The following is a 19,303-nucleotide window of genomic DNA, read 5'->3' on the forward strand; positions in this document are numbered from 1 at the left end:
AGTCAATTATGGTTTTGTCTACCAATAAAGGCAGCTTCAACACAGACTTATTGTCAGCTTTAACACATGAATTACAAATGTAAGCGTTTGTTTAAATATTGAAAATGCTTTAAGAATTACCATTGCCTCAACAATGCATGAAAATCATTGTGGAGCTGAACACTGCAAAACAACACTTCAAAATAACAAAAGCTTTTCCTTAAATGTCACATATGTCAATCAGATCCAAAAAACATGAGGCAGTTGCCAAAAATGGCAGTCAGATGTCAGATTTCCATCTCACCAAGAATAACAATTTATCCAGTGTCCAGATATCATTACCTGTGCATTTCTTCAACCCAGCTGAACAGTAAAACCACCTATGTTCATTCCTTAATTTTCTAATACAATTTTTAACAGAACTGTTTATCTAGAAGCTGGTCATCAAAGGTTCTTATTTGCTTTCCTGAACAGCAGTTCCCTATCTACTCCAACCCCTGCATTACAAGCTATTGGGAGTACTTCTTTATTTCTTTTTCCTAAATTCATAATCATATCCTGAAGCAAGAGTATTGCTTCTAACAAAGGTCCCAGTGAACATCTAAAAGGAAAAAAGGGGGGAAGGAGATAACAAAATAATAAATGTGATTAAAAAAACATTTATGGGTATAATTATTCTAGAACAGGCACATCATCTACATGCAGAGCACTTAACATGGGACTCAGCAAAGCTGTTTCTCAGAGAACTGCAGAATGATGGGTTCATCAACATGCCCCCACATAATCCTCATTCAGTTCTCCTCCTTGTCTGGGTACCTATTATAACCACAGGGTGTTTGTACAAAGTGGGAGTGGGAAAAAGAGGTATCTATTAAGCGCCACTAATCCAAGTCCTTTCCTTGAGGATGCAGGTGAAATCGTACAAAGAATAAATAGATTAAACAGAGTACCATTTTATCTTTGGTGTTTCAGTTCAAACTGTTTGTGCAATTTCAATTTGCATTTTTTGTGAACCAAGTTGTGGGAATCTGTGGCTAAAAAGCATGCTTAAATAACACATCCATGTTGAATTCTAACAAGGCAGATGTGTTGGTGATGGGTGGTTCTCATGTCAGGGAATTTCAGAAAACTACCTGTAGAGTCTTGCATTCCCCCTGAAGGACCAGTTACTCCTGAATTCAGCTTTGTCACTCAAGGCTCAATTGGCTTCCATGGCTAGGAATACCTACTTTTAGCTATGCATGGTTCACCAACTATGGTCTTTCCTAGGCTGGCATAGCCTGACCACACTGGCCAATACCCTGGTTAGAGTACCATAATGTGTTCTACATGGGGCTCTTCTTGCCACAGGAGTTTTGAACAGCACAGTGAAAAAATATCATAGAACACCAGCTTCCCAGGAGCTGTTCTGGGTGTCTACTTGCTACTGTGCCCAATTTAAAGTGTGATCTGCAGGGGCAGATTAGGGACTTCTCTGTAGCGGCTTTCCGTTTGTAGAACTCCGTCTCACCTATTTCCCCTCAGTTTATATTTCTTTTTTTACATCAGTGTATCTTTTCATACATTTGGAGATGGATTATAAGCATGTTTTATGCTTGCTGCTGAACTGTGTTTCATTTTTTTTCAAATCTAAAGGTAAAGCAAGTTAATAAGATTAATTGCTATGAATAAAATAAATTTTTAAGAAACATGCCCTCCTAAAATACATCAGATTTTGAAATATTTTGAAGTAATGGATTGCCACTGATCCCCTCTATATTCTTCTTCTTGGATAAAACAAAATCAGAAGTCCAATAAAAATAAGAATACTGTCATAGATAGGCCCTTACCAACAGAAGTTCAAATATAGCTAGGAAAGTTGAATATTACTCAACTATCTCCTAAACATTGTTTTTTCTTCTGCCATTTTCATTTATTATTTCCAAGAGTGTGCACATCATTTAGATAAATACAATGCAACTGATAAGACTTTACAGAAGGTCAGTCACCCAACGTTTGCAAGAAATCCATATTTTTAAAATATAAGGTCCATGACCAAAAGATCTTTCCCAACCCAGGAGTATCATAAAGGAGACTCAACTTGAACAAACAGCTGCCTATATTATTATTCTTTGCAAATGCAAGGCGGTTGTTTTTATTCTAGGATGTGATAATCTTCCTCACCATTTTGAGTTAGCTTCGTTGAACAAACTAGAGTAGAAATCTGAAAGGAATCTTTACTGATGGTGCAGCTTCCAAGGTTTTGCATGCCCTTGCCAGCCGTTGAGTGACCTTTTTCCTCCAATTCTATTTTAGTAGAGGGCAAGCTTAAGTAAGTCGAAAAATCTTCTAGCTTCTTTGCTTCTGCCTGCAACATTATTCCAATAAAATGCAAATATTAAGTATAGCTGCTGAAAACATTTTTTATTCTGCATTTAATCACAGCTTATTTCATTTTAAATGAGACTACAACTTGAAGACACTTTCCCCCTCAAAGCTTTCAAAGAGTAGATCAAAAACATGTCACACAGCAAAATTAATGGCTTTTCAACACCTGTTAAACCCACCAATATTCCAAGTTACCTACCTAGAGGGAAGGATGAACAAAAAAGGAAAATGTTTCACATTATCCATTAGAAAAGCTCCAAACTAAGCTCTAAACTAAGAAAGCATAGTGGGCTCAGTAAGTTATTTTAATTTTTTCTTAAGCAGCTGTACAAAAGTGAAGTTTCACTCTTCTTCCTTATAACCTACATTATTTTTCTGTTACTAAGGGAATAACATCTGAATATAGGCAAAAGCTATACTTCTACATCACACTGTACAAAATAACTATTCCTTAAATATTTGTATTCTCAAAGTACTGCAGCATATGGTTAGAATAATACCTTGTACACTATAAGATCATGCTCTCCATCCCGTAGTGTTGTTCCATCATATCTCATCAATTTAACAAACGCCAGGGCAAATATTTTCTCAGATTTATCTTTGGCTGTTTAAGTACAGAAACATATTGTAAATCAATGATAATGACTACAGATGAAGACATTCAAGAATGCAGACACAGGTTGTTCTAATGCCACACATGAAGTCTAGCAAATAACCTTATGTTAAATGTGTTCAGAATAAACTGGAAATTTAGAAATACAGGGTATATCCACTTGCCTGTTTGCACTCACAGAATGCAATGTATAAAAGTCTTCTGTTAAAAATGGCTCCATGATTAAACTCAACCCCCAGCACTATGCGCCAGACTGCAATGAGATGTATACGTAACAGTGACCCGGATGTGCCACTCCACATAAGGCTGTGATGCAGCTCATGAGAAGTTATCCACATTTCCCAGCAAGGCATCCAGATTCAAGCGCCTAGAAGACCAGCTGCACAAGTTATTTACCAAATCCCTGATTAATGGAACAAAAGGAGTCAGGTAGAATAGTGAGCTCATGCTCCTTTATGCCTCCTCCTCAATCTCCAAAATTCCAAAATACAGGCAGGGCCCTTGGGCCCTTTGCACACCCTTAAATTGGCTCTCTCTTGCTATGTGGCCCTGGGCCCATCATAAGACTATACAGTAGCACAGGAATAGCCAACATGTATCGGTCATCTGTTGTCATCTGTAAATGCCATCAGCATGCCTAATGATTGGAGATAATGGAAGTTGTACTCCTAAACCTCTGTAGGACACCATATTGGCTACCCATACACTACGTGGCACAAGACATAAGGGCTAGAGCAGTTTTTCCAAACCTGGTGCTCTTTGGATATTTTGAACTACAACTCCAGATAATGTAGCCAATAATCTGGAATGATGGGAATTGTGATCCAAAACATGTGAAAAGCATCACTTTACGAAGTCTGGGCTACAGTGTGCTTATTAATCTTCAGGCGGCATCATACGCTCATGAGAAAGATTATTCAAGAATGTACACATGAAGAAAAAGTGCTGCGAAAAAGAATTATTATAACCAGGTTAGAAATACTTACTTTCTAAGATACTGGTTCTTTACTCCTTAAAGGAAGTTTCTGTGATAGTGTTTAACTAATTGCAAACAGTATTATTTATTCCAGACTATCTCAACTTCTTATGCAGAATGAAATTCAAGTGCTACACCCAATTTAACCAACCTGGACCCTGCAATCATAATGTGAGGCCCTCCACGAGAGGTCGTGAGGGTGGCTTCCCATTTGTGGAATGCTTTTCCTGAGGAAGCTTGCCTGGTGCCTTCATTGTATATCTTTAAGCACCAGGCAAAAAGATTTCTCTTCAATCAGGCCTCGGACTGATTAATATTCTATGGCCTTTTAAATGTGTTTCTGGGAGGGGGGGTTATTGGTTTGTTTCTATTTTTGTTTATTATGTATTTTGTATTCTCATTTTTTATTTTTATGTTGTGACCACCTTGTGATCTTCAGATGAAGGGCAGTATACAAATTTAATAAATAATAATAATAATAATATTGTCTGTTCTTAAAGCCCATCTTCCTCAATTTCTTAAGAAAGAAAGCACTTTGGGGGAGGGCTGTGATTTCAGGATCTTTCCCCACAACCCCTTAAAACACTCTATCTTTATAATAATGTAAGGAAAGCCCGAAATATAATCTACACAGCAGTAGAAAGTTCATGTTTCCTTTTGGGTCAACAGCTGAACCCAATGAGCCTATAATCAGCTACTTCCATTTTCTCTCATTAATAATAAAAGAACCCGCTGGTGTGAGTTCAAGGAAGCAAAGTGACAGGGCAAGCAGATGAGAAATAGAGACAGAAGGGCAACACTCATCAACCCTATGGCAGTCCAAAAAATATATGAAAAAGCGCTGTGGCAGTCCTGAGTCTTAACCCATAATGAATGCAATAATCCAAAGCTCAATAGGTCTGGCCACCCATGAACTGCTGCAAAGTAATGTGACTGCTTCCTACTGAATCAATTTGTAGTTCAGTCTCATAAATATGACAGTAATTTGCCGCATATTGTTTTTCATTAGTGAAACTGTTAAATATTCTATTAAAGGAAGCACTACTTTCATTCTTATGACTAATTTTTATATCAAAATAGCAGCTTTTAATTACACAAGCATTATCCATTATGGAGTAGGTGTCAAATATTACAAGTTCTTAAATACATTCAAGTGAAGGTTACACGATTAAAGCTTTGATTCTTATGCTGATGGCGTAATGAAAATTCAAACTGCAACTCTTCAGAAAATACAAGCACATTAGTTAAGAGAGCCAGTCTAACTCAAGCACACAAGCCATGCTTTTTTTTTTACTTATAAATTGTGAGAAATTAAAAGTCCACACAAGCCAGATACAGAGAACGTAAAAAATATCAAACTTTAATCAGAACATTATCATAAGCCTGATGGAGTCGGCACTGGGCTAACAAGTAAGTTACTTGCAAGCATTCCTCACAATTGAACTTCACAACCGATGAGGATCACACAAATGCAAGCAAGCTAGTTTATTTTCCCCAAAGAAAATATCCTTACTTACCTGCCAGCACCCACTGTTGCCAACTGACTCACTTATGGAAATGCAAAGGGGAGGAAAGTATAGCAAAAGTCAGCTAAAGTGAGGTCAGAGGGAAAGGGCCCAAATTCAGAAAGAAAAAGGACTCCAAATCATTAATAAAAATTAAACAGAGACTTCCTTAAAGTAAACACAGATACTACAAGTAAAATGAGCAGGGGAGAAGTACTCACAGTCCTGTGATGACCTGTGCCGAAAGGTAAACCTTAAGTGACTGCGGTTTACATCTTCAATGGGAATTGCAACCTTCACAAAAGAAAATGTACACATCCATTTATTTATAAAAATATTTATACGCTACCAACTCTCATAAAATATCAAGGTGGCGGGCAACAAAACTTATAAAAACATAAAAAACAAGACAAGATTGTAATTAAAGTGCCTGCCTAATCAAGAAAGAAACCTGCAGCTAAAAAGACAAAGAAGTTTTTATAACTTGGAAGAGATAGGTTCTAAGTTATAAAAACTTTTCTGCATCCTTGCCTGCAGGCATTCTCCACTTGCCGCAAATCTGATGCAATAAAGAAGGCATGTAAATAGCTATGCAGCTATTTCAAAAAGTTTTTTTCAAGTATGTTTTTTTAAATACTTATTGCAGTTTTAGAAGCTGTATTAGTAAACAGAAAAACAGCATCAGTCTTATTCAATGCATTATTATTTATAGAGCAAAAAAAATGTGATTTTTCACAACTTTAAAGAAGCAACCTGTCCTGTATACCACAAGGTAAAGGTAAAGGTACCCCTGACTGTTAGGTCCAGTTGTGGATGACTCTGGGGTTGCAGCTCTCATCTCGCTCTTTAGGCCGAGGGAGCCGGTGTTTGTCCACAGACAGCTTCCGGGTCATGTGGCCAACATGACTAAGCCACTTCTGGTGAACTAGAGCAGCACACAGAAACACTGTTTACCTTCCTGCCAGAGCTGTACCTATTTATCTACTTGCACTTGACATGCTTTCGAACTGCTAGATGGGCAGGAGCTGGGACCGGGCAATGGGAGCTCACCCCGTAGCGGGGATTCGAACCGCCGACCTTCTGATCGGCAAGCCCTAGGCTCAGTGGTTTAAACCACAGCACCACCTGCGTCCCTTATACCACCAGTACTTTTATGGAATATAGGGGAAAACTGACCAAGACCATCTATTAACTTTTTACTGAGGTATAACTTTGACTTTGGACTCAGCCCACTTGGGATCTCCCCATATAGCATATAGGCACAAGGTAAAATCATGTTTGCTCCTTTCAGCTTCTATTTTAGTGGTTCTATACCTTTAGTTGATTTTTCTGAATGATTTTATGGGATCTGGTTTTAGAGTTTCCTGTTGCTGGTTTTTAATTCTTCTCAGTTTAATGTTGTTATTGTTGTTGTTTTAAAAAATGCACGTTATAAGCTGCCTTGAGCATGTGGTGTTTTTTAAAATGGAAATAGTGTGGAAATTTTCATTTAACAAAATAAACACATAACTTTGATCCACAATGCAATGCAGAGTCTGAAAAAGTCAGTTAAAATGAATCAGCTTAACTATGTCCTAACTCAGTCTGGGACATCAGTTAAAAGGTCTGGATGCAGGTGAGCCCCTTGAGAACAACATACTCATGATTCAAGCACAACTGTGCTAAGAAAACAAGCTGTGAAATCATTTCTGAATGCCCACCTTGAAAAATATATTAAACTAAGCTATAATACCAAAACAAATATACTTCGTTCTTGCCTTTCCTCCAGATCAGAGCACTGGATGGCTTAAAGCACAGCCTGAGATGTAATTCTATATTGTTTTGATACTGTACCCAGAAGTATAACTCAGGGATGTGGAGCAGGCCTTCCTCCCATGCCTTAAAGCCTGGTAATACCAGAGGGGGAAATAAAATAATACCTCACACTGTCAGCTTTCAGCTCTACAAACCAATAAGGAATGAGTGCTATCATTTGCTGCAGAACTTTACAGCAGTCACAAGCAGGCCAGACAGATTCTAATGTTTTGACGCTCCTCAATTTTCGGAGCTATGTTCACCTTGTCTACCTTGACATTTACATCACACCTGTTCCATCAATCCATATACACACTCTTTGATCCAGCAGCTCAGTTTTGTTGCTGTCCATATGTATCGGAACTGTCAATTCAATTTAACTTTTGTCTCACCAACATTTGCCCTTCCTATTCACCTGTTTCTCTTCATTTATCACATCCCTATTTCATAATAATATACTATCCCTTGCCCAAATGTCAGAACATTTCATGTAAGTATAAATAACCCTATGCAGATATTTGTTTCCATATAAGATAGCATTTGTTTAGCACACGTTATCACCCTCACTTTCAAATTATACCGGTATTTTTTTTCTAATGTACCATTTTTGCCACCTAACTGAGATTTTATTCACTAGAAAAATCAGATCATCCAACTTCAGATGTACTTCCAAGATGGGGAAAGAGGTTTAAATCCCTTAGCTTGTGCCTTTGTTGCCTCAAAAGCAGTATCTGTAGATGTTAGATATTCCTTTTAAAATACAGAGAAAGTGGATGGAAGGGAACCCACTGTGCAGGAAGTGAAGTTAAGGCAGCTGCCATGTGTAACACCCAAGTGGCTTCCTGGGCGTTGCCAAAGGTTAATTTGCACTATTATTAATATCAGTCCCTCTTCAATGCCATCAAGGATATTTTCCTGCTATCATGTACCACATCTACCTCCCCATAGGGATTAACACCTACAGCTAAAGCTTTGGAGCTGCCACAAAGCAGTAGCAGAGCACATGCTTTGAACGCAGAAGGTTCTTTGTCTATGATCTTGGAGATCTGCTGCCGGTCAGGGTAGATAATGCAGAGTTAGATGAACAAATTGTCTGACTTGATAAAAGGCAGTTTCCTCTGACAAGCCTGTTGCCTTGACTACCTACATTCTGCTTTTCCAGTGCTACACATACATTCCTTCACTTCCATGCCAAAACTTGGCTGCTTATATTCTAACTCTGCTTCACCGTTTCGATTACTTTTTCCTTCATTCCTTCCACGGCACTGAGCACAAATCTTACTGCCATGAAAGGTTCCCACAGAAACCTACTGCTGTCAAGCCCCTGGACCTCTTGCTTTTGTTAATAGAATTCAGATATTCTTTCAATTCTTTATACAGTGGTACCTCAGGTTACAGATGCTTCAGGTTATGCGATTTTGCGTTGTGCACTGTGCTGAACCCGGAAGTGCCAGAACAGGTTACTTCTGGGTTTCGGCACTCACACATGCGTAGAAACACTAAATTGCGCTTTGCGCATGCACAGAAGCACCGACCCGCGCATGTGCTGTTGCAAATGGTACGGGTTGTGAACGTGCCTCCCACACGGATCACGTTTGCAACCCAAGGTTCCACTGTATCCAGAATCTATGTGTTCTGCGCACATTTTTCCCAGCCATCAAATAGTTCTCTAGATACTAAATGTCTTCCAACTCAACAGCCATCTGACAGAATGCCCTATGGTTGTAACTTCATCAAATGCACATGCAAATACATAAGTAGCTGCATTCAGACAAGACGCTAAACCATAGTTTAGTGTTACAAGAAAAGCCTAACTGAGCTCTGGACTATTGTTTCCCCCTCCCACTGTGCACAAAAGCAGACCAAAAGTTCCTATTTTCATTTCATATTAACTGCTGAACCCTAAGAAATTATCAATCTTATCTTTGAATAGTTGAAATGAGCCAGCTTTATAAACTGTGGTTTGACTTTACTATCCATAGTAAAGATAGTAAATGTAAAGGACCCCTAGACAGTTAAGTCCAGATAAAGGTGACTATGGGGTGTGGCACTCAACTCGCTTCAGGCCAAAGGAGCCGGCGTTTGTCCACAGACAGCTTTCCAGGTCATGTGGCCAGTATGACTAAACCGCTTCTGGCGCAACGGAACACCGTGACGGAAGCCAGAGCTCACGGAAACGGCATTTACCTTCCCACCACAGAGTTACCTATTTATTTACTTGCACTGGTGTGCTTTCGAACTGTTAGGTTGGCAGAAGCTAACAGAGCAAGCTGTGATTAATCTAGAATTGAAGAAAAAGTTTCCTTAAGGCTTTGCTGGAGGAAGAGGAGGAGGAGCAGAAGGGATAAGTGATCCCAGGCCTGAATTTTGAAACTGTTCTCCTTTGGGTTTATAGTACTATTAATATACATTGCTTTTACAATAGTTAGCATTTGCTTTGGTAAACTGCTATTGCAATTCTAGTTTCATTAACAATGTATGAGAAATCCCAATAATTCCACAGTGCTTTTGTGCACTTTACGGTAATACATTTTTATCTTACATTGCAATCATTTGCTTTACTGTTCAGTTTTCTAATTCAAAAGAGGTGAAAGACAGATGTTGGAATAATTCTCTTCTGTCAAAGCTGTCTTAACCAGAAGACCGGGAGATAAATACATTCAGTCAATGTCTTCATCTATGTTGTTTCTTAGCAACCTTTAAACATTCTCTGGCATACCTCTTTTGTCTGACAGCTATATAGCAAGTCTATCAACTGGATTCTCTCTTACTCATTTTTTTTAAAGGACTCCTAACACTGGACATACCTTTACAGTTTCAAACCAGCGAGGTTGTTTTACTTGGTAATATATCACAGACTTATATTCTGAAAGCGCTTCATCTCCAGCACCAGGAAAAATGACATTCTTTTAAAAAGAAAGAAGGAAATAGTACACATTATATAATTTTTACTTGCATGTATAAACAAATGCTATTGTTACACTTAATAAGAAAACACAAGGGGGAAACGTTGAAAATTCATGTCACCAGCCTCAGCAGGATGACAGGGAAACAACAGGCAGGAAATGGTTTTGTTATATCTGAAACAGAAATCTTCCATTCAAAAAATTTAAATTCAGGTGTTAATTCTGACAACTGTTTCCTACATATTCTGACAAACTCAGAAGATACAGGAATATCAGGATTGGTATATGGGTCAACTGACCAGACAAATACTGTCAATTCACTGTCTACTATTTGACAACTGTAGGAGATTGTCAAATATTCCACTAAACCAAGGATGCCACTGTGTGGGTGGCAACTTACTGTTTTCATTTCATTATGCTGTTGATTGTTAGCAATGGCAGAGTGGAGGCTTCCTGTCCCCTAAAGATGGAGCCGTCAGAACAAAACACAGCAGCATAGCAAATCTTCTCCTGCTAACCACCTGCTTTAACTGCAGGCAACTCAGGAACACACATAAACACAGATAATCACCAGTGACTAATCTCTGAATATGACCACCCATGATTCTATCTTGTTTTCCACAGAACCCAGCAAGTATTCCCGGCTTGTTATCTAGCTGCCCGCTCCATAAAGTTACTGAGGGAGGTCTGTATTAAAGTCTAGAAAAAACAGCGGCTCTTGATAGAACTTGAAGTACTAGCTGAAATAAAACATATGACATGCTGTTCCAAGTTCGCACATGCTGTTCCTGTTCACACAGCACAAGAAGCCAAACTATGGCTTAGTGAAACACTTATAAACGTGCAGTCTCCTTCCTGGAGAGGAGCTTGCAACCATGGTTAGGCTCCCTCCTTACTACCCACAAGCTGCAGCCAAGAACAAACTTTGGCAACGGTACATTGTTAGTGTGGAGAGAGCTTAACCAGTCCTGATCCAGAAAACATGTTAAGCCAAAGGGGACTGGGGCACAGCAAAGCAGCTGCAGGCTCCTATCCAGAGTCCATATGCCATAGAATTGCCATGTACAGTGAACCAGGTCATTAAATAATGGAGTCAGGAAATGCAAAACTCTTTTCTGATGGTGTACATTAATGCTTTACAAATACCAAAATATTTGGCAATATTTGATCACATCCTATTTTGACCAGTCATAAGCCATACACTAAGGAAAAGGTTTAGAATTAGCATGGGAAATAAACCAGCACACAACATACCTCCAATTTTTTGCCATCTTCATCATAAACAGATACTGTAACCTCTACATTCTTTGCTGTGGTTTTACTGCCTTTGTCAAAATCTCCTTGAACTAATGTTACATAGATATCATTACGGACATCACCTGAGGCAGAGAGAAAAAGAAAGCAAAACGATTAGTACAGCATTTTACGGTCTATCAATAAATAGAAAACAAATTTTAAAATTCCTATGATTTATATCTTCTTAATTTAACCTACTCTTTAATGTTAGGGCTCCTGTCCTATGAAAATTTCAAGAGTTTAGTTGTGAAGTAGAAGTTTTATTTACTCATAAGGTATGCATATGGGTGGGTGGGTGGGTGGGTGGGTGGGTGTATTCAAATGCAAGTACACCTGGTACAACTGCACCTCAAAGCTGCAAGTGTTCCTGGATGACACTTTATTTGAATCGACTTCAATCTGGGTTTAGGCCTGGTATAGGGACAGGATCAGCCTTGGCCGTCCTGATGCAGAATGCAGTGCCTAGACTGTTGGACTGGGCAGATAAGACAACAGTATGTGACACCTCTGCTAATACATCTACACTGGCTGCTCATATGCTTCCAGGCCAGGTCCTTGTGCTAATACGCAAAGCTCTGAATAATTTGGATCCGGGATATGTTAAGAACAGACTGAATCCTTCTATACCAGCTTAATGACTGAGATTATATAGATGAGCACTGCAAGTTGCTCCCTGTGCTACAGATGCCCAACTGGTCTCAACTAGATGTTGGGTATATCATGTCACCGGTCCTGTGCTATGGAATACTTTTCCAGCAGAGATCTGGCACGCATCCTCATTTTTGACTTTCCGGCATCTCCTGAAAACTTTGCAAAAAGGCCTTTGCTGCTGTTTAATTTTTAAGTTGGCAGGCACCTTAATGATTATCTGTACTTTAAAGAAAAATATTTGATGTTTGACAGTGAACACCACCTTGACATTTTATGATATGATAGTATAGAAATACTTCTATAAATAAATAGTATTTCGTGTGACTGTATGCGTGCTTTTTGATTTGAGGCTGCATGTATTCAAAACAACGCAAGTTTAGGTAAAAGTTTCAAAATTTATCATCCAAGATAAACAGAACGTTTTAGTTTTGACAAATCAGCTCCAATCCACATTCTACTCTGGGAATAAATTAATGCCTGCTATATATAACAAACAAAAATGCCTAATGATGCAGCACTCTCATAAACAATAATGGAAACTGAGTTATACCAGAAAGAAGGACAAATTCCTAAACAAATTCTGATTTGATCATAAGCAGAGAGGATTACTTGATAACAAAGCACATAGCAAAGAATGCTAAGATTTAGCATTCTTGAGTACTAGAAGCCTTTGAATCCTGAGAACTGCCCTTCCTTCTTGCCCCATTCTTGAGTCTGGAAGAAATGTTGTTGAATGCTCTATTCTCTTCTCTATATTCAAAGGGCTTCCTCAGCATCGCTTTCTACTTATTGATTCTTAATGAGCCTGAGTACCTATAAATATCTCCAGGTCACCTTCCATTTATTTTCCTGAAGAGTTTAAATCTGCATTTGTGGCTTGCTTATATTTGCGTCTTATCTCTGCTTCTACCCTTCTTATCTCTTGCAGCTAACCTTCTTGTCAACTTCCTTCCCTTCAGCTTTTCTGGCTCAGGAGGCCTAATTCTGACATCATTTTCTGTCCTCTTCAAATGCATACAATTGCTTGGTCCAGTTGGTTAACTTTCCTACAATGCCTATCCCATCTTCAGAATTTTTGGCGTTATTATTAATGAAATGTAATTGAAAAGGTATAAATGCTCCTCAATTGAGTTAAATGTTTTAGTTTATAAACCTGGACTAAACGAACAAAGCAAGCATTTCTCAAAAAATACTGAGTAAATATTTTTGCAAAGATGTTCACACATCTGTATGCAATAATGGATAAGCTACACATTTGATAGCCCATTTGGACACGCAAGCAACAGAGCCGCTTTTGAAGTCTGCCTTTATTGCTTCATAGATTCATTTATAACATACATTAAAAGCCCAAGTACTCAAAACACACCAGGAATCTGAGTTTTGAAACAAAATGAACTAGACGTTCCACCATCTGTGCACAGTTAGTCCACAGTGTTTACAATAGTGCTACTACATTATTAATAAAGAGTCTGAAAGTAGATTGAAAATATAATTTTAATGCCAAATCTCACATAAACACTAAAAAACCCAAAACCAAGTCAATTCATACTCTTCCATGAACTGCTTCTTATTCACCTTGAAGAAAAGAACATTAACAACATCTCCAATATTTTAAGCGCATCAGATCAAGAATTTGTTGAAGCTTACCAGGCATAATAATCTCAGGAAACCCCATTTTGCGAGCCACAGCTGTGGTTCTATCAACTAAGTGAGGGAATTCTTTTCTTATCTGATGAATATCTCCCGGAAGAAGCTTCAACGTTACCCATAAACCTGTAGCATTAAGTACAATACATTAGTTCAGAAAAAGCTGTTTATAAAACAGTATTCTTCAAGTGCAAAACAATCTCTTAACATTTCCTTAACCTTTGGTGGTAATAAGGTGACAGAGCATCTAATTACACAAGCCCTTCTGAATCAGACAAAAGGACCACCTTGTCCAGCATCCTGATTAGCGCAGTGGCCACCCAGGTACCACAAGCAGGATGTCAGCGCATAGCACTCTCCCGCTTGTGGTCATAAGAAACTGGAACTTAAGAGGAACACCACCTCAGATACTGTTGGAAATATAGGAATTGCAGCCATTGGTGGCTTTAACAAATGCATGGGGATAAAGCCATCTAAAGTGGGGGCCATCCATCACCATATTATGTGGAAGCGAATGCCACAGTTTTATCTATTGCTGTGTAACTAGTCCTTTTCTATTTCTTACTTGAATCTCTCATCGTTCAGTGATCCCAGGCGGGTTGCTATTATTATTATTACTATTAATAATTTATTTAATGCCCGCACTTCACTTCCTATTATGTGAGAGATGGGAAAGATTGCACTCTTGAAAAGTATCACTATTTGGTAAAGAAGAACCTTAGAAAAGGTGAGCAGAGAAGGTATGTAGTAGAGTTGGGTTACTCTTTTCACACACCCTCATAAGCAAACCTGCAAGAAAAAGGTCAAATGCCTGTGGTGACTGAAGGAAGAAACAAAGCGACAGATGCAATTCTCACCATGAATGCCTCTCTTGTCGGCAATGGTGCCCACCTGAGAGGTGCCAGAACTGAGTTCCTGCAAATTCCAACTGGGGGAAAAAGCCATGATTCACATCTTTATGTGATAGGCTACATTCAAGCAATGGAAACAGGACCTTAGACAGGCACGCGTACATCTACCTTTTCATCCTCCACCCAGGCAGGATCACATCTCATTCCAGCCATGCAAAAGCACTCAAGGATGGTGCAGAGCAGGGCAAGCGAGGGGAGATGAAGCATATCCTCGCAGGGTCCTGAAGGCTCAACAGAGATGAATGAAGGGCTACATTTGGCCCCTACATTTATAGGTTTATAAACTAAATGCACACATACCTGCTATGGCAGGTCTTGGAAACTAAACAGCAAACATGGACAGAGTATTGTAGCATCTCGAAAAGATTAAGTGGAACTTGTTGCGTTTGGCACAACAGCCTAACACGGCTACCCAACTGGAAATGTTCAGTATAAAGAGCAAGCAGTAACTCCCTAAAATAATAGATGTGCCGCGTGATAGCGAAATGGCGCAAAGACTTGCGTGCAAAAGTACTAAAGTGCACATATCAAGGGTAGTTAAGACTTTCATCAGCTGAGTAATCAAACTTCCCAACGAAGCAAGGAGGTGCCCATGCTGAACACAATTCAATCAATTCCCTTCAGATTAATGTCAAAGTTATCAGACAAAATGGGAGGAATTACATCATTTCTAATGCTAACAGTGTAAAGTAAAGCGAAGTACCTACCCTGACCCTTGTGGTTAACTTCTTTAGCAGCAATCACTTTGTTTATTACAGTCTGAAGGAAATCATTCTCCCCTGCCACCCTGGGTGAAAAACGGGATGATATGTTCAACTGCTTGTGTCGAATGGCGTTATCCAAGGCTAGCCTGGAGGATGCACATGACGACCAACACCAAAAGGTAACAATGGATGGGGGACAGAAAACCAGAAGTCACAGTAACAAGAAACAGAGGAGCGTATCACATAGTTGACAAAGAGTGTTCATTAGTCAACACGAAGACGAAGGATAGGAAAGGGAACAACACAGACATAAGAAGATAATCAGGAAGATGTAAATCTAATTAAGAGAAGTAAAGCAAACTTGTGATTCTAGAAACGTACACCAGATCCCAGCTCTGTTTGCAGATGAAAGATGAAAAGCCTGAGAAATTACATATAAAATAACAAAACACCAAAATGTAAAACATACTACTCCATGGAATGCTCGAGACTAGCTTCAGAAGTGACGTGAATTAAGCCGTAGCTTAATGAGAGTTAACAGAAGGGTGAAAAGCAAAGCTACTATGCACAGAAGTAGCTTCGAGCAAGGGAGAAAATAAGAGGAAATTCAAGAAACATTTTTACTATGGCTGAACAAGATGAAATTGAAGTTATAAATGAAATGCAGCATTTTGAAAAATCATATCTACTACGCCATAGTGCCATGTGACAGCCGTTGTGTTTGTATTCATTTCACTGGCTATGAAATAACCAGGATATGAAAAGAAAAATGCCAAGTGGCACAACAAAGGCACAACGTGAAATGAGTAAGAAAAAAATTGCTTCGCATGTTCAGCTCTTAAGTCAACACTGGGAATGACAAAGCTATTCATCGCCAGTGCACGTTGCTCATTCCTGATGCAGAGTTTTTCTGAAGAACATTTTAATCTACCATGGGAGAGGAGAGGGAAAAAGAAAAGAGAACCTTGGCGCATATTATTCTGCAACCTTTCAAAATTCTGATTTATGCATACTGCTATAAATCAGATTTAATGGAGCAAGAGACTTGTAAGCATTTCACTAATATCTACTTTTCTTTATCCATAAATATGCATTGTCAGTGTTCATCCTCATCTCCCAATACACTTGTCGCAGCTTAGTTTATAACTGTCACAAAGCATGAATGGAAAGTACTCTTCTTCCAGGGTCCCTGAATTACACCTAACTTCATTTTAAACTACAATACTTTATTAACTTGTTATTAATCATAATTACTATAAAAACAAAAAATCTGAAGGACCCATAAATTGTCACCGAGTATTGATGCAGCAATTGAATATTGTTTCATCTGCCCTCCAACATCCCACTTTCTTATTTTATCCAGGTTTCCACATAAATGTCTTCAATGTTCTTATGTCTATTGTTTTTTTCTTTAAGCAGCATGTGTTACCAAAAGTACACCTGATTACAAACTGCATAAGAAAATATTGCCAATGCCCACACAATGCATAACCACTGTCCACAATGTGCGTTATTTGGAGATTTGCTTATCTACTTCATGAAATTTATATATCACTTGACTATAGAAAGAAATCTCAAAGTGGTTTTACAGAAATACTTAGGATTCACCCTGTCCTGTCAGTGGAAGCCCCATGCAAGGTCTTCCACTTGAACTGTGGGGCTTTACCTCCTCTCCTACCATGTGCCACCCCCTGCAAATTGGCTTGGGGGGCCCAAGAGTACCCTCAGAACAGTACATGGGGGGGGAGGAGAGAGAGGAATCATAGCAAGCTACAACGCTTGGAAAAGTGAAACACTGAATTCCACCTTGAGTAAAGTGCTCAAAAGCATTCACCTGTAACCTGAAAGCCCCCAAAGAAGCAAACCCATTTCTCACACTGTGTCATCAAGATTCTGTATCGCTGCCCTTAATTATTCCCAGAGAACATAACGTATTTCAGTACCTACGGCTGCTCAATGCTCTCAACATCTCTACAAACTAGGAAACTCATGGTCAATTTAAATTTCTTTATTCAGGCCTTGACTGCAGTCCAGACATTTCTGTGCATGCTAAGCTCTTGGGAGTTATGTCAGGGCTCCCATCTATTTCAGTTGAGGTGACTAACCAACACACACACAGCACCTTCCTTTCATCCAGAGAAATGGATGGGAAGCCCTTCCAAGTGGGGAGCTCTATAGCTAAATTGGAGCTTCCTTTCCCTTAAAATAACAATCTGGAAATAGCAGCAACAATTGCTTCCTTGTGAACTATACAGGTCAATTATACATCCAATGTGTGTATGCACATCTACACAAGCAAAAAGCTACACAGAAGTTCAAAGCTATCTGATTAATTTCCTCAACAAAACAGGCTAAAAATAAGTGACTTTATTGCTAATTTGCTGTAATATTTATAGCTGCCATACACAGTACTATTTTTCCCTTTCTTGGCATTCTCATTATCGAAACCATCTGAGCTAAATTCAAATCTGGAAAGTCATAATCCACTATTATATGGCTGGAAATCTCCTCTGACATTACTACTGCATTACTTTATACTTACGACTGAAATGGAATGAAGTGTTGTTTGTCCTCGTCATCTACTTTCCCACTAATTATGTCAGTTACATCCATTACTGAAATCAAAAAGAGAGAAATGTCGTTAAAGAGATCAACATCTAAAGGGAGGGAAAGTGGCAAAGAGGCATAAAGACATCTTTGTGCTTCACAACAGACAGTTTGGAACTATTTTACGACAAATATATTCTTATGTTCAAAGATAGCCCTGCTATATTCACATCAGGGAAAAAAGCAGAATCTTCTGAAGCTAATAATGGCTATGCATTTGTGCATCACATACTGAAACATGTTACAACTGATAACCCACTTCACTGCAGAATAAATTCACACTTTCATGGCAGATGCTGTGAGACTAAAGATAATAATGGATCTCAGAGAGAAACTTGCTTTATTTTCTTTTTTACAACCTTTTACAACATTTAGGTGTATTCTCCTGTGGGCATACAAATATGCATGCATAACAGAATATACTTCAAAAACTCATTTGCAACTTGAAATATCCTCTACCAAGTCTTCAAACTTATTTATTGAAAATACCTATATGCTGCACATCTTGTTATAAAATTCCAAAACTGCTTACAGAAACATAATCAATGAAACTCAATATTAACATTAAAATAAAATTTGTAAAAAACAACAAGAAACCAATACAACCATTCATTAAAACCAGGCAATGTGGAATGCTAGTTCAGTAAGCAATTTGCACCAGACCAGACATGCGTTAATGAAAGAGATATCCAAGCCCAAAGAAAGCGGAAAGGTTCTTCTCAGCTTAACCAGTTAGGGCACATTCAGAAGACAGCATGCCATGGCTTGGTAACATAGCACCAGGAGCAAACAATCTCTGAAGAGACAGTTTTACTAGCAGACATCACCATGATCTAGCAGTAAGGAGAAATACATTGTATATGCCAGTCCAGCACTGCCTCTGTCTGCCACTTGTACCTGGATGTTTGTGGACAAATGCCCTGCTCAAGTATACTGTAAGGATCTAATGCACTAAAACCAGTCATCCATTCCCTTACATCAGAGCCATGCTGTCGTAACTTTCAGTATCAATATATTCTCTTCAAGCAAAGTCCTTAACATCATTTTCCATCTTTTTTCAACTCTTCCAAATGGAAAACTCAGTAATGAAAACAAATCCAGTACATTTCTTCAGCCTGGTGCCGGAAGAGTAGGGATCAAGGCCAGCTTTTTGGATCACTGTAGTAAAGGAGTAGAGGGGTAATTTGTCCACCTTTGGTCCCCACGCTGCACTCAGCTCTCACCTATGGCTCTTAGAAGCTGTCAGCATACAACAGCAGCCACACCCTGGGAATGGCTTCGACTGGCCAGCTAAACCAATTGGGGTAACTGATGGGTCTCAAACCCTCAGTGAGTTAAGGACTTCCC

The 19,303-nt window shown here is 38.9% G+C and overlaps 1 protein-coding gene across 2 annotated transcripts in view; it reads right to left on the reverse strand.

Moving 5' to 3' along the window:
- DOCK1 (dedicator of cytokinesis 1) overlaps positions 1-19,303 on the reverse strand; it is a 361,208-nt gene that overhangs the window by 277,983 nt on the left and 63,922 nt on the right. Inside the window, exons 11-18 of one of the 2 annotated variants that reach the window (XM_079977122.1) lie at positions 17,892-17,964; positions 15,353-15,432; positions 13,735-13,860; positions 11,395-11,519; positions 10,042-10,140; positions 5,662-5,734; positions 2,847-2,950; positions 2,143-2,326 (exon numbers count right to left, since the gene is read on the reverse strand). In XM_079977122.1, the coding sequence (XP_079833248.1) occupies positions 2,143-2,326; positions 2,847-2,950; positions 5,662-5,734; positions 10,042-10,140; positions 11,395-11,519; positions 13,735-13,860; positions 15,353-15,432; positions 17,892-17,964 (864 nt within the window). Of the gene's footprint in view, positions 1-2,142; positions 2,327-2,846; positions 2,951-5,661; positions 5,735-10,041; positions 10,141-11,394; positions 11,520-13,734; positions 13,861-15,352; positions 15,496-17,891; positions 17,965-19,303 lie in introns of both variants that reach the window. The other variant, XM_079977121.1, reaches the window with a different exon arrangement.

This window comes from Podarcis cretensis (genome assembly GCF_951804945.1).
Source record: "Podarcis cretensis genome assembly, chromosome: 5".
NCBI lineage: Eukaryota > Metazoa > Chordata > Lepidosauria > Squamata > Lacertidae > Podarcis > Podarcis cretensis.